At 31.5% G+C, this 16,010-nt stretch overlaps 1 protein-coding gene across 10 annotated transcripts in view; it reads right to left on the reverse strand.

Annotated features, from left to right (window-relative positions):
• Phf20l1 (PHD finger protein 20 like 1) overlaps positions 1-16,010 on the reverse strand; it is a 71,462-nt gene that overhangs the window by 25,302 nt on the left and 30,150 nt on the right. For all 10 annotated transcript variants that reach the window (XM_071602105.1, XM_027950360.3, XM_071602109.1 and 7 more), the window contains 6 exons: positions 15,504-15,586; positions 11,771-12,023; positions 9,530-9,718; positions 9,066-9,272; positions 2,179-2,235; positions 882-989 (listed from right to left, as the gene is read on the reverse strand). In XM_071602105.1, the coding sequence (XP_071458206.1) occupies positions 882-989; positions 2,179-2,235; positions 9,066-9,272; positions 9,530-9,718; positions 11,771-12,023; positions 15,504-15,586 (897 nt within the window). The remainder of the gene's footprint in view (positions 1-881; positions 990-2,178; positions 2,236-9,065; positions 9,273-9,529; positions 9,719-11,770; positions 12,024-15,503; positions 15,587-16,010) is intronic.

A 16,010-nucleotide genomic window follows, 5' to 3' on the forward strand; every position in this document is an offset into this window, starting at 1 on the left:
GAGAGGACTGGATTTTAAAATCTACTATAATAATCTTTCTGATATGATTATAAATAGTGATATATTTGGATTTATTTCTAATATCTTATTTTGTAATTTATATTTTTCTCTCTTACTGTCTTCTTTGGATGTGGATGGTTTATTCATTACATTTTTCTTCCTTTTACTATAGAAATTATACCCTGAGCTTCTATTCTTTAATACTTACATGAGAAATTTTAAAATGTACATTTAATGTATTGAACCTATAAGCCACAAGTCTGGTGCTCCTCCAATCAACAAAAGGAGCTTAAAGACAATGAAATACAAGGATGTGCCTCCCAACCTATGAGCCATTATTATGTATTTTTGTTCTTTATAATTTCATTTTGTTTTCCCAATAAATCAAACTATGATTACACAGACAATGTCCAGATTTAGCCAAGCTCATCATGTCTACTGGCAGCTCAGTCTTCCTCTTGCCATCATTTTCCTTCTCCCTTTAAGTATATCCTTCAGGATTTCCTTTAGAGATGGAGTGCTCATAGCGAATTTCATCTTAAATTTTTTTTTTTTTTTAAATCTGTATTTCTCCCTCATTCTGGAAAGTTAAGTGACTCTATAAAGGAGAATGATTCCTTTGGTATTTGGAAAGTGCTTAGTCAGAGTATCTAGTGTACCGCAATGCTGAAAATGAAAGCCTAACCATTACAGTAATTAATTTACAGACCCTGGTAAAACAGAGGTGTATGTTTTTGAAATTACAAGAAAATGGGAAGTTGCAAGAATATCTCAGTTTTCAAAACACAAGGATCTTTTGTTATATCTCGATTTTGATAAAACGGGAGAATTAAAAGAATCTCAGAATATTAAGAAACAAGAATAACAATCAATATACTTACCATGCTGCTTAGATTTCTTTTTCTTCTTCTTCTTCTTCTTCTGTTTTGGTTTGTAGTGATCTTTGTCTCTCTTCTCCTTTCTTTCTTTATCCTTTTCTTTTCTCTTACCTAAACAATAAAAACAAATACTTCAGTAATCATGAGTAATCCTGAGTGGTCCCTCTGTGGTTTAACCTAACAGCAGCATTTATGGCTTCAGTAGCTATTCCAGTCACCTGCCCAGAGTGAATGGATTCAATTAAATTGCTCATGTCATGAGTCTGGAACTCCTGCTTAGTTTATTGGACTATAAGAGGGGATCTTCATTAGCAGTGCTGAGAAATCCCAATTCCTGACACCTTGAAGTTAATACAGACAGTGGTTAAAACCTTTAAACGAGTAATATATTCAATTCTCATGTGGCAAGAAGTTAAACTCCATTTTTTAATAAAGTCCTCACAGAGGAGGATCAGCATTTCCATACATCATTTAATGAGAAAATATTAGAAGATTTTTTTTAAAAGACTGTTTTTTAGAATTTTTTTTAATAAATTAATCCATAAATAGCCCTAATCTTCCAACACTTTCTCTGTCTATAAGAATGAAGACTAAAAACAAAAAGGAAAAAATCACTTCATTATACTGTTTTTCCTTAAAGTTTTAAAGCATTCTTTCCCCCAATTTGTGGACCTTACATAAATGGATACCCTAGAACATTTTATTTCGAATTAAATCAGCACATATATTCTAGCAGCTATGGTTCAACTAAGAGTGGTTTAGCCCACAATCTATCAACCACATTTGACCAACTTTCAGTGGCCCAACTTCCAATTACTTAAGCTAAAGAACAATGTAAGACTATAATCCATTACTGCATGCTTTTTTTTTTTTTTACTGCATGCTTTTTAATAATTACAGCACAGAAGACAGAAAAGACAGTAGAAAACTCAGCAACCTTTTCATCAGACATGTTGAAGAAGAAACCCTGAAAATAAATGACTAATGTATAATCTACCCTCTAAGTCTCAACAATATTAAGTGAAGGCTTATTTTGAAACAGCCATAATTTGAACTGGAGATGTTTAGAAACAAAGCAACTTCTCAGAGAAGTCAGACTCTCCTAACAATAAATACACATAAAATTACAAAATCTGTACTAAAGAAAGGGTATATCTGGAGCCAACTAACACTGATAAGCAGTAAAGTGGAGGATCATGTATACATAATACAGCTTTAACAGGGAAAAGGAAGAGAAAGATTCCGTCCTCCTCTATCAAGCTTTCTAGTCTTTTGCTTAAATATAACTTTCTGTTCATACCAAATGCAGTTGAGCTTTTTTCTTCCAACTTCACTTTTTTTTCTGTTTTCAATATCCCTGTAGATTAGGGAGAAAAGATATAAATTTAATTAGAAAATTAGAACTATGGGGCAATGATTTCAATTATAATTGCTCACAAAACTCTACACAAATGAATTACAGTAGATGGCGTAGAGAGAGAAGATGGGAGGGGAGGGGAGGGGGGATAGTAGAGGATAGGAAAGGTAGCAAATACAACAGTTACTAATATGGCGTTATGTAAAAATGTGGATGTGTAACCGATGTGATTCTGCAATCTGTATTTGGGGTAAAAATGGGAGTTCATAACCCACTTGAATCTAATGTATGAAATATGATATGTCAAGAGCTTTGTAAGGTTTTGAACAACCAATAAGAAAAAAATTAAAAAAATTAAAAAAAAAAAACTCTACACAAGATTCTTTGTTTCTAAAGATCCACGTTATTTTACTGCCAGAATAAGAAATAAGGTGGAATTTCTTGCTTTCAAAAACCAGTAAGTTAAGGGTCATTTTTTGCTCCCTGAGACTACCCAGTGTCAATGCTGGTTCTACGATATTCTAAGAGATAAGGCCTTGAGTATGTCATTTAATGTCTCTGTACTTCAGTTTTCTTATTTGTCAAACATAAAGATCTACCTGTGTTTTTATCACGATTATGTGAATCAAAATATGTGAAATGCTCAGACCAGTGCCTAGTAAATAAGTACTCTTTCTCACATTCTCTTTTGTAGTAGGGTAATACTTTGAGACAACAGCATTTCAAGAAATAGCATTACTAATAACCATAAGCATCAATGAAGATAACTGTCTGAAGCCACCAGTAAAAGTCTGCTATAGCACCACAGCCTTTGGCAATCTTGAAGGTGCCAAAATACATTTGAACAGTGGATCCACGTACCATTTCTGCTTCTGTAGTTCTGACATGAATGCTACTCAGGCTATCCAAATGAAATATATTAAACTTCACGTTAAAATACACCATTTTTCAACAAACTATGTAAGATTTTTAAGCTAATATTTAACCTCTTCTTGCCTTAAACAAACTTATTCCTCTGAATTTCATCATGATTTGTTAGATAATAATAGCCAAAACAGAACTATTCAGCAAATTATTTTTGGTCCACATATAAAGGTAAACACAAGGGAATGTTCACACATAAAAGTAGTCAATCTTAATGTCACTTAGGTAATATTATCTAATAGTCCAAAATACATTTTTAAACCAATATTGTACCTCCATAACAGGGTAGCTAACTAAAACAGATACCTTCAACCAAGCTTCTCAACTCATATTCAGTCATTCCCAATACTGACACCTTATTTGTGGTTAGGGTTAATCTAAGCAATACACTATGGTGCATTTACAGTATTATTTTGGTTTATTAAGTTATGCAATAATATCATCTCCATTTATTAGTTTTTTTTATTTTTAAAAAATAAAAAATAATCTATAATGGTATCAAAATAGCATTTCATTCATCTTATTTTAAATACTTTACATAATTTAAACACAAAATATAAAAAGATCACTCAAATTATATATATATATATATATATATATATATATATATATATATATATACACACACACCAATAAGGCTTTAATAAAGTTTCAAATTAATAAGAATAGTGGTAATCTCATTTTTTACAACACAGAAAATAAAAGGGACATCAGAGCAGAGAGAAATACAATTACATTTCCTTATTATCAAGACTTTTGAACAAATCAGTTTCTTTTTACTAATCCTGGCATCTTGGAAACCTCATTAGGCAATATTTTTTTGAAAATGGGAAAGCATTTATGATTCAAAAAATAAGACATGTGGTTTCTAAGTTCTCAGTGGGCACAGATACATTCAGAAGCAGTACTTGACAATGACTACTGGCTCTTAGGCTTTTCCTTCTCTGGAGCTCTGGATATCCAGGCCAAGAGATGGAGCAATTTGAGATGTCCTGGGGTGGAGTGGGGTATGAGACCAAATGAACTGTCTTATTGGGCCACTTCACTGACCATAATATGCTCCACTTTACCCCACCAGCACATGAAAGATAAATGCAGTGGCTATGGACCATTACTTCAGAACAATGAACAGTACAGGAGAACTGATGCAGTCAATCTCAGAATGCTTTCAGAAGAGCTAGTTCCAGAGTTGGTTTTCACATGTTCCAGTGGCTACCAAAACCTTTTAGATATTGTTAAGTAGAAAAATTTCAAAAGTGAAATTGGGGAACTGGTCAAGGGTTGTTGACATTTTACACAAGTAAGGATATTAAAATAAATATTCAGAAATAAAATACTGACTAGAATTTTGATACTTACACACAAATAAACAAAATAGACCTATTCTAGAACTCAACAAAATATATACCTAGTTTTCTAAGAAATTCACTATAATGCTTTTATTTCAATACACCAGAATTTGAAAACCTGAGTACTAGAACATTAATATATTATGATTTTTAAACTAAATTTTATCAACACAACATTTTCTTCAAATAAACTATTATGTAGAAGTCTAATATATAAACAAAAAAGCAAAAAACAAACGGAGCTACTTTGAAGTAAAAGAGGTAGAACTCTGAATCACACCTGCTTACACACAATTTCTAAATCAGAAATGTAGAGTGATTTCTCAAGCCCTTTCCAGCCCGGACTCTTCAGTTTAAAAAAGAAACGACTCCACACTCTGTAGAAGCCAGAAACATTTGTGGTAAGGGTAGAGATAGATCATGAAGTCTGCAGTTGTAGTTTTAACAATTCTGATAAGTTAAAAAACAATTTAAAACAAAAAGGCTCTTAGTAAATTCACAGTTAATGTTGGGATAGAAATTAAGGCCATTTTAAAACCAGCCAATGTCACTTTAGGTTCTTTCTGTCATGCTTTTTTATAACACTAACTCAGACTAATAATCCCTACATTAAATACATTATACAATATTAAATAATCTCTATATTAATAAAACCTTCATGTGTTTTTTCCTTAGTGAAAAAAAAAGTATGTTAACCAATCATTAATATAATTCACAAGCTCTTTATAAGGGGATTTACTAAGAAGAGCTGGACTATTTTAACTATAATGAGAAATTTACATATTTATTTACTTACTCTTATCAACATTTCATTTAAAAACTAATTCAAGATATGACTTTGAATGAAAATGAAGAAAAGTTTAATGAATTTCAGCTAAAACTAAACTAAATCAAATTACCTAATATTTACTGGCTTGATAATGAACATCCTGATAAGGTTATACAGGTACATTCTTCATATACACATGTTAATCCAATGTTTATATCCACATTAACTAAAATAGTCTGTGATAAACAGACCTAAATATCCCATATTTATATACTATCTTGCTCAAAAATGAGAAAAATGAAGATCTGTTACTAGAGGTATTTCTTTCAAATCAGGGCTATAACTAAAAAATTTAAAACTATATTCATATAATTTTCATACAATTTACAATCCCAATTATGTCTTTACAGAATATGATCATTTCTAAGAATAGATGAAAATTAATAATCCTAACATATCATGATGTTTTCTTTGACATAAAGTTGGGCTTCATCAATTAATTCATTAATGGTATGATAAATGTTCAGAATTTTAGAGCCCAAAGTGACCACAGACTTCATACACATGAAAAGTTGAGTTTCAAGGAGGCTGATCTGTTTAATTTTTGCTTAAAGAAAGTAAGAAGACAGGGCAGGTGGGTGGTTCCTCCAGCACTGCTCTGTGGATTTACTGTCAACCTAGCCAAGATCACCTAAAAAGCCGTCTCTCAGCCTAAAGCCTCCTAAGAACAATCTTTTCTTCTTTTATCAAACAGTACTCGTATAGATCTTAAGTGATTTACATCTTACATTAAAATTGTTGTTACTATTCATTTTTAGCTTTATGTCACTTGTAGATCTCAAATTCCTTAGGGCACATTATGTATCTTGTGCATGTATAGTGTTCCCTACCTGAAAACATTTTGATGAAGAATAGATATATGTGGACCTAAGATCCCTTAGAAGACAAGAAAAATTTTTTTGTTTTTATTTTGTTTTTTACAAAAGGGAACTTTTAAAAAACTTGATCTACTCTATATTCCCAGACATTAACAAAATTAAATTCTTCTAAGACTGTATCCATACCTCAAATTGTTTGGCTCTGTTAAATAAAGCACTCTGACAAATAAAATGAAAATAAATGTTTTCCAAATCAATGTTTTACAAATTTACAATCACTCTTTTTTGCTAATGTGGACAACATAAGTATTCCTAACCTTGGTTAGTCATGTTACCATCCATCCCAGTGGAAGAATGTAGATGGATTAGTGCAAATGCATTATCTCTACTGGAAAAATAATGAAAAACAAAATTTTAACCTGTTATGAACAGGTATATATAATGATTGGATCATTTGCATAACTTCATCTACTTCAGCACCACTGCTAAGCTAAGCATTGCTCATGTGTCTTGTACACAAAAAAGACCTGTTTGCTGAGCTACTTCCCAGTTATCAATTAATATTCTCATCATTCTAAATTCCTCAGGAGTTTCAAATTAACAAAAACCACCCAGAAAATGCCACTGATGTGTTATAGTACATAATGCTTTCTAGAAAAGCTTTAAAATTAAAGAATAACCAAATTTCTTTTAAAAATTAGATGAATAACAACCGACCAAATATATATAAAGAACAATAACATAAAAACTTAGTGTCTCAACTCTAAAACTAAGTTGGAAGGCAGAAGAACTCCAAAATACTACAAAAGAGTGTAGAGAGGGTAGATGGCAAAAATATTGCAAAAAGCATGCAAATCACTTATAACTTCAATGCAAGCAAAACAGGCTAATATTTTTTAATCAAAAGCTGTCCAATTAGAATGTGACTTAAATTTCATTACTTCCATCAAAAGATAAAAAATTTAAAAAGTGGTCACAGAAACAAATTAAAATACTATGTATAATCCTTTAGTTAAACTTACTTTCAGTAATTAACATTTAAGACCATGCATTGCTTACTTGATGTAAGCAATTAAAGTGCCAACTGCCAGAGGGTCTTCCACGAACACATCTAAAGATCCATCACATGATAAATCTAAACTTCTCTCCACTTTCCCAGGAAACTATCTTACTACATTTCCTCCCAAAATAGTTACTACTTTTTATTTAAAAAGGAAATAAAGACTGGAGTGTATTCCCTCTACCCAGTATATTTTAACCACGATGAAGAATAAGAATCACATCCCAAGGTAGTCAGGTGCATCTCTATAAATATGCTCAAAATTCGGGGAAAAAACAGAGACTAAGTTAATTACGAGCAGAATCACCTGGGTAAAACATTTCCATGCATAATTATCACTCTGATATTTTAGGATATGTATAATCTGGGTAACATAATACTCTTAGTAATTGTATAGCCACTTGTATTGATCTATAGTTCAGTCTTACCAGTATCAGAAAATTCTTATGTCAAGAAAAATATATTTTCACGTGCACATCTAAAAATAACTTTTTCCAATGGATACATATCATTATAAATTCAACATGTTTTTTCATCTATTTGATACAGTAACAAGTGACAGAATGTTAAAAAAAATTACATAAGACCTTCATCAGGAAAAATATCCCAAAAGGTTAATGATAATTAAGAAATATTGTGGAAAGGGGGAAAAGAAAAATTAAGTGCCCTAAGAAAAAAACAAACTTAGAAAAAAAATGTCCAAAGACAATGGACCATATTTAAGAAATCATAGGAAATATTTCAAAACTTTCAAGTCTTCAGATGTGATTCCTGTTTTATTTTAAAACAAAATAAGGAAAAACTATCATGTGTAAAATACTTTAATCTTTATAGATAAAGTAGAATTGTAAATATTGTATATTTAATAGTAACATCTTTACTTTGAAAGAATTAAAGGCAATAAATTCAGAATAAGTATATGTTTCTCAAGTCACCTCTATCATTTTATTTCAATATACACCACAACTAGAAAAGAGCAAGTAGCATCAAGCCTCACACTTCATCTAAGGAGCTGATAAAGTGGTTTCATGCAAGATGCTGTTAAATACCATTATCACCAATACACCTGGCTGCAAATCAAAAAACTGCTCTATGTTCTCCACTTCAGAACTGACTCAAGTCAGATCTCTTTCACCTATCCAACTCCAAATCAATAATTTACTAGAAAAACATCTGAAACTAGTATTTGCTTTTTAAAAAGCTTACGCACACACATATTCTTCACATGGTTATAATTCTGTGAAACTTATAAATAAAATAATGCAACCATATATGGAAATTATGAATTAACACTGTTAGATTTAGAAACTCAACTTAATAAAATACCTCCAAATATGCTTTCAGATTACAAAAAAAAAAAATAGAAAATCATCCAAAAACTGTTAAGCATTCTGATTTTACATATTAGACTCCCCAAATAACAATGACAAATTGCACTGTATCTGGGGATTCTGCTCCTAACTATGGAATTATAGGTAAGATACAGGTATAAGGTTAAATTCAAATTAAGTGCCTCTTAATTATTAAATTCTATTAAAGTCTTCAAACCTAAGATTTGATCCCATTAAGTAACTTCTAGTTCCCAAAGTCAGAATTTCCTTAATTATAATGAGCTCTAATAATTCTAATTAGAAGTAAATATATAAGAAAGAAGCAAGTAAAAGCTATGAGTGACAAGGAAAGAAACAAGTCCAGGGAATAATGATAAAGAAAGTGATCTCATCAAAGAAATTTTAAACCAACAGAAACTATCCTCCATATATTACCTGTAGGTATTTATGAAAAGAAATCATCTAGGAATGAAAATGCTTATATCCAGTCACAGCGAGCCTGTTGTAAGTTCTCCATACCTGCTGCTGCTGGAGCTCCTCGCCCATCAGTCACTGCTTTGGAAGAATGATTGCCAAGCCTCTGTATATCTTCCTTTTCCGCCCTGGAACATTCATTGTGGAGAGATGAATTGGGGGCTAGTGGCACTGCAACTTCTGAACCACGACTTAAGTCAAGAGGGAGACAGGGCCCCATCTTCTCAAGTGGTAAATGTACAACATCAGGCACTACATAAAATAAAGAATGTAACATAATATTAACATAGAGAAAATGGCCCCATTACTATCAATACGGATTAGTGGTATTTAAATATGCCTGGCACAAAGAAGGCACCTGATAATATTTGTAGAATAAAGTGCTTATAAATCCTAAAAGATGTAAGAAAGGAAAAGCAGAAATTTTTAACATTCTAATAATCTTTATATTTTAGTTTTTTCTTTATCTTCCTTTATGTTTGGTTCTATAGGAAATCAATATACTTTACCCTCTGGTACTGAAGACTCTTGCTGATTCTGAGAACTGATGGACAATACTTTTCCATCAGTGGCTGGAGAGGGAGAAGAAACCTTTTCTACAGAATCATCAGGCATGGGTAAGGTGGCTAACCGCTGAGATCTTCTTCTCCGCTCACTATGCTTGCAAGGTCTAGGGGGATTCACAGGCTGTGGAGGACCTAGAAAAAGATCTTCAATGTTCACGAAGCAGATACATACCAGTATCATCTTATAATATTTAAGGAGATAAATGGGAAAAATGATTCACATTCTGCCCTTTGGTGTTGTTACAAGATATCCACAAGGAATGGCATGTTCCAAAAGTAATCAAAGGCAAAAAGTGTGCCGTATTCACAAAATGAGTTAATCAAAAATTCTAAAATCTCAACTAAAGGAAAATAAAATGGAAACTAATTTCAAGTTGCTCCCCCCAGTGACAGACTATAGTCAATTCTCTAACTGCAGATCACTGTGTAAATTCCCATTTTTCCTTTGGGAAAGTAGTCTCTTTATAGCAAAAGCACGAGATATATACACGTATATATCTTTTATATGTATATATACTCTTTTGCTACATTCCAAATCTAGACAATCTAAGGGAAAAAAAAAGGCAGGGGACAGAGGAGACAAAATTCTTAAGACACATTATATTCAGTGTTTTAATTTTCCTGATAAAGGAAAACTAACGTAAGTAACTATCCCATCTTCATCCCCCCAAATGGATTTTTTTATAAATATATGTCTGGGCCTGATTCATTAAAAAAAAAATGAACACAAACAAATTATTCATTCTGAGCAAATAATGAGAATTTTTAAAAGAGCATGACACTATTCTTGCCCTTTTTTTTTTTTTTTAACAACTTACATAGTCATTCAAATGTCTTTTAACAATATAATACAAATGTTTGGAAATCTCCCTTTTTTTTTTTATTTGAGATTTCTTCTTATTCTTACTTGGCATACAGAATGGTTTGAATAGGCAGAATTATGTAGGCCAATATACTCATGCTAATTTAGAAAAAAGAGTGGTATAAAGAAGTTGATATTTTGGATATTTAAGAAAAATTTGTAACAATCAAAATGAAAAAGATATTGTGATAATGGGAAAGAAATTAAGAATATAATTCAATTGCTATGATAGTATGGTCATAATACTAAGATATAAAGCAATTTCAAAATAAAGTGCTTCTAGTGACATTATTATATAAGTGCCATACTGGAATGAAGATTGCGAGGAAACACTTTAGTTTTTGTTCCCATCCTTTCTTCTGACTCATTTAAAGAACAAAGCAAAAACAAAGACAAAAAATAAATTTTGATCCCAAATTGAAAAATATGGCAAATTACTGGAAAAGAGGTTACTATGTTTAATCGATCAAAAGTTTTCTCAATGCCAACATCTTTGTTCTTAAGGCACAATGTGGAATAGATCATAAGGAAATGTATCATATTCATTTATTGATGATGTTATTAATTCATTTGTTGTTATAAAGAGCTAAAGAAAAGTGTCATTTACCCAGTAACTTTCCAAATAACTGCTTTTTACATCTCTAGCCTGAAATATGAAACTAATATGAGAAACTCTGGCTCTACATAAATTTTGTCTCGTATATAACCAAATCCATGTTGAAAGAAGACTTTTTCAGAAGACTAAGTTAATTCTTGAAAGATCAGTAGTACTGAAACAGCAAAATCTTTAAAAATATAGTCAAGGAGGCATTCTTCTCATTTCATTAAAAAGACCAAATTCAAGTCTGCACCGTTAACAAAAATAAATAAAATGTATTTCAGAAGATTATAGATAGGTGGGGATACTAACTAAACCTATCCATAGGAATAGTGTTAGGAGTTAAGTAAAAATATCTACATGGGCCTTTCTTTATCTCTGTTTTTGGGGGAAGAGTAGGTTTTGTTTGTTTGTTTTTTGTAATGAATCAGGCCTCATTGAGCTTGGATTATTAGTTGAGGAGAGTGCAACTGCAGTGGAATTTGGGTTACTAAGATGTAAGGTTTCTCAACCAGCAGAACCAGTAGTACAGTCTCTGAACAATAAATCATAAGAAATGTCTACGATTTTTGCCCCTGAAATAGTTTGCAGCCTTTCCTATCATACGCATTTAAGTTTGAAATTTTCAAAACAACTTCATAAAAATACAATATAACTACAATCAAACTTTTTTTTTAATGTATCTTATAGGATAAGTAACTATTTTTTAAAAATCTGTGCTCACTAGTTTTATTTATCACTGAAGAAGAAAGCTGAGATACAAGCGTCAAATCCTCGACTTGTATTAATTCTGGGGAAAGTGGTGATTTAGGGGGTTTTATACACCCAGAAGAATCTCCAGATTCATGTTTGCATTTCTTGCTGCGAGCCTTCCCTGAAGACAAAGTTGAGGATAACAGTGCAGGTTTCTGAGTGTTGGCAGAACTGCTAATGTCAGCTTCATTTTTTTTCTGACTTTGAGGTTTAGGTGAAATCGCCTGAATGAATAATAAAAAATTGATATTTTTATTTTGGTTTCTTCATTTTTGTTCTTGTATTCTATTTTGATTGTTAAGCAACTTTAGTATCCAAAAACATTGTTAAGCAACATATAACATTTCTATTACAAATGAAAAACCAAAAAGAACCCCACAAATTATTAACTAAAAGTTGAATTGGCTGTCTTTAAAGGGATACTGTCGACTTTTCACCTTAAATTTTAACGTACTATCTGTAATACTCTCAGAGTATCAAACATTGTCTTATGGCATTAATAATCATTAGGTAAATAAGCAGCAGTATCACTTTTGGAGAATCAGAGAAATACATTCAAACTTTTGACTTTCAGATTTTTCCTATAAAATAATTCAATTTAAAAAGTTGAATGTGGACATTTCCCTTAAGTAGACAGTTTCCCTTTAAAGAAAGATCTCAACAGGAAAACAATGACCAAATTAACGAAACATTATCTTTAACTCATTTTAATGCTGAAAGCTAGAGTTTCATAAGCATAATGCATCATGAAATCAGAGCCATCAGCAATAGAGAGTTAAAAGACTAAAAAACAATACAAAACAAGCAACAACAACAACAAAAAAAAACCAAAGAGATAAAGTGTAAGTTAAAAACATTGGATTTTAAAACAAAATACGTCGCATTCTTAGATGAGAATTTTTACCTTCTTCCTGCCAACTGATACTTTTAAAAAAAAATTAGAACTGTGTCAGTTCTTTCATAAAGAATATTTTTATTCACTTGGCAGTAAAATTTTCTACATATGCAAAAATGTGTGAATGTGTTCACTGTTCAAAGATAACAGAAAATAGCCACATTGGATGGGTTTGTACCCTATTGTGAGGAATGCCTATATTCTCTATTTCTGATAACAGGTATCTGAGAACAAACAAATGATACACTTTAAAAAAATCCATTCCATGACAGGCCATTAAAAGGAGTAAAATTGCAAAGCTGTTAACTAATACCATGAGCAACATGCTTGTTCCCAAGAATGCTTTTGACTTCCATGTATTTTGGGAGGGCTGACCATCAAATTTGTAGTCTGCAGTTCTCTGGAATATGAAAGATTATTGCCTGGGGACCAAATTAATAATTCTGTTCCCATTAAAGTAAATGTCACTTAAATTTTGGTGGGAAAAAGTGTACATCTGGTTATGTAGGGCACTGCTGGATGCTTTACAGATGGCATGCTGGACATACCACAAGAAAGGCCTGCTTTGTCAAGGGTCCCACTCATTCCGTTATCATCATTTCTATTCTTGGATTTACTCATTATACATGTGTATAAGTGGTATTAGTCATTTCAAAAAGTACTCTATAAATGGGAAATATTCCTAAACTCATCATAAAAGGTGTTGCCAGAAAAGTAATTAGAGCCATTACTTGTAAATAAACAATTTTATTGTTCATCTTCACATATGTGAAAGACATCACTACAGCATCCATTACTCTTGAGTTACAAAGTTATAAAACAAGATTTTTAAACTTAAATTAATATCTTGATAAGATGCTTAACTTCTAAACAAGGACAGATTAACATTTTTTAAAACTTACTGAATTATTATGCATCTAATGCAAATTTTATCCCAAAGTAAATATAACATGACATTTCCCTAATACAATTAAATAATGTGTGATTAATAATCTGAGAATGGGGTTCAAGACCAAAGTTTGAATGTTGTAAAAATATAAATAAAATAAATCCATTAGCACAGTAAATTCTGGCTATAGGCCTGTTATCAACCTGTCATGAGTGACAATATTTTGACAATATTTTGACTCATTAGGACAATAGAAGTTGGTGACAATCAACACCTCCCTGTAGCACTATTGTTGATACCAAATGAGATGTAATTAAGAGCTGTATAACTCGGCTTTTTAACCCTGAAGCAGGGCTAACATGTAGAATAAAAAGTAACAGTTTAGTTATAAAACATTTTCACACTGAAATCAACCTGAATGACAAAAAATGAGGAACAGCATGATGTTCCTTAAAATCTAAAATAATTTACAAAGTTTTAATTATTGGTCTCTGTTACAAAACTGGCAAAGAGCTTTCAAAAAACTATTTTTAATTATGCAAATACAAATAGCCGAGTTATTCCATTTTCCTCTATTTCCTTTTTAACTCAATATCAAAATATCATTTTCTGTACTTCTCTCTGAAATGGGTGTTGTTCTCTACCTCACTTCCACATAAGTAATTTTCACAATCATATTCACCTCACAGGATTGTGCATAATGAAAGATTGACATTGTAATGAATTTTCCAGAAACATTTTATTACCCAAGTCCCTGATATATTGCATTCTGAAGATACCATAACAGTGGTGAAAGCACAAAATATTGTTATATCTGGGACGTTGAATATAGTAATACACAGTAAAAAAAAAGTCATTTAAAATTTGGCTTATATACTGACAATAACGGCAAAGACTTAACCGTTTGCTGATCACAAAAAATCAGAAGGTATGAGTCATTGACATATTAATCAATGGAAAAGGTGATTAATTTAATACAACATTAAAGGAGGCACCAAAACAATGCACTGTTATCAAACCAGGCCTAAAATAACACTGAAAAACTCAATACAATATCAATTAAATTTGGACTGTTTTTTAAAACGCATATAGAGAATAGCAAAAGGTACTCATTTTAAAGTATTCTTTATTAGGCTACTAATAAAGAAAATCAAAATAATACAAAAAGGATATATTAAAACTACATTAAGGCTCAGATTTTAAAACAGGAGAACCAAGGAAATCCATTTATGGCTATTACTGTGTTCTTATAGTCTTACAGTGCCTAAGAAGTTAAGCCCTTCGAGAATGTTAAAGCATGCACATTTCAGTATGTACAGGTATTGTGGGAAACTGAAGGTAGCCAAGGCAAAATCTAGCAACTGCAACCTTCACTTTTAAATCCCTCTATTAGGTGGTTAAAGACAGACCCTTAATAGTTTTTTAAACTCTCTTTTTTATTGTAGTTATTAAAATATACATCCTAGCAAAAATGTATGGCTCATTGATCAATTCATAAAACACATAGTCTAACAACACCAATTATTACAATATAAAAGAAACTTCTTACAAAAGAAGCTTTATTTGATGTCAAAAAACCCTGTTTTAACTCACAAATGAAAAGTATTTGTGTAAGGGTCTTTTTATAAGCTATTTAAAGGTGATCCAGCTGGAAGCATATACCCTGGGATGCCTGTCTCCAGACCTTCAAATTTTGGAGACAAAGGCTTTAGTGCCAGTCTATTGAAAACAAGCTCTAATGAAGTCTGTAGTTTATCTGTATAATACCTTGGAGAAGGCAGAGTTAAAAATGTATCATCAATTAATTAGTTTCCTATTCCCATATATGATCAAAAGGGCAATGTCAATTACGTGGATACTACAGCTCCGTGATCATTCCAGTGGGAACCTTGAAAAAAATCAAATGCTACCATTTCATACCTGCTCCAGCATTGGAGCTGTTTCATTGTAGTCTTCTTTTTTTTCAGCACCATCCACCCCAACAGCTTTGGATGCCAACAAACCTTGAGAAAAATTGTAGAGATGTCTTATTAGAAAAAATATTGTTTTCACCCTCATTAACTTCTCAAAAATTTTAGCAGTTGAGATTTCCTGTACTTTTTTAATACATAGGAAGTAAATCTTTCCAATGTTTACTTTTCAAAAATGCAAATATCTTTAATAGTAAGTAAGGCACTGAATCATAAGAGTTGATCGCGTAGGGGTGAAGAATTTTTAAATGACTCTGGAGATCCTTACGCACACACATACACACACACACACACACACACACTTATTTTGTACCAATCTTAAATTTCATGGCTTAAAATATCCACATTAAGATTTCTTAGATGGCTAATACTCACAAAACAGACTAGAATATGAAATAACTTTATTGTATTATTAGCTAAAAATGTCCCAAATTTTTTATTTCACTGAGCTCCTTTA

Source organism: Marmota flaviventris, chromosome 15, assembly GCF_047511675.1.
Source record: "Marmota flaviventris isolate mMarFla1 chromosome 15, mMarFla1.hap1, whole genome shotgun sequence".
NCBI lineage: Eukaryota > Metazoa > Chordata > Mammalia > Rodentia > Sciuridae > Marmota > Marmota flaviventris.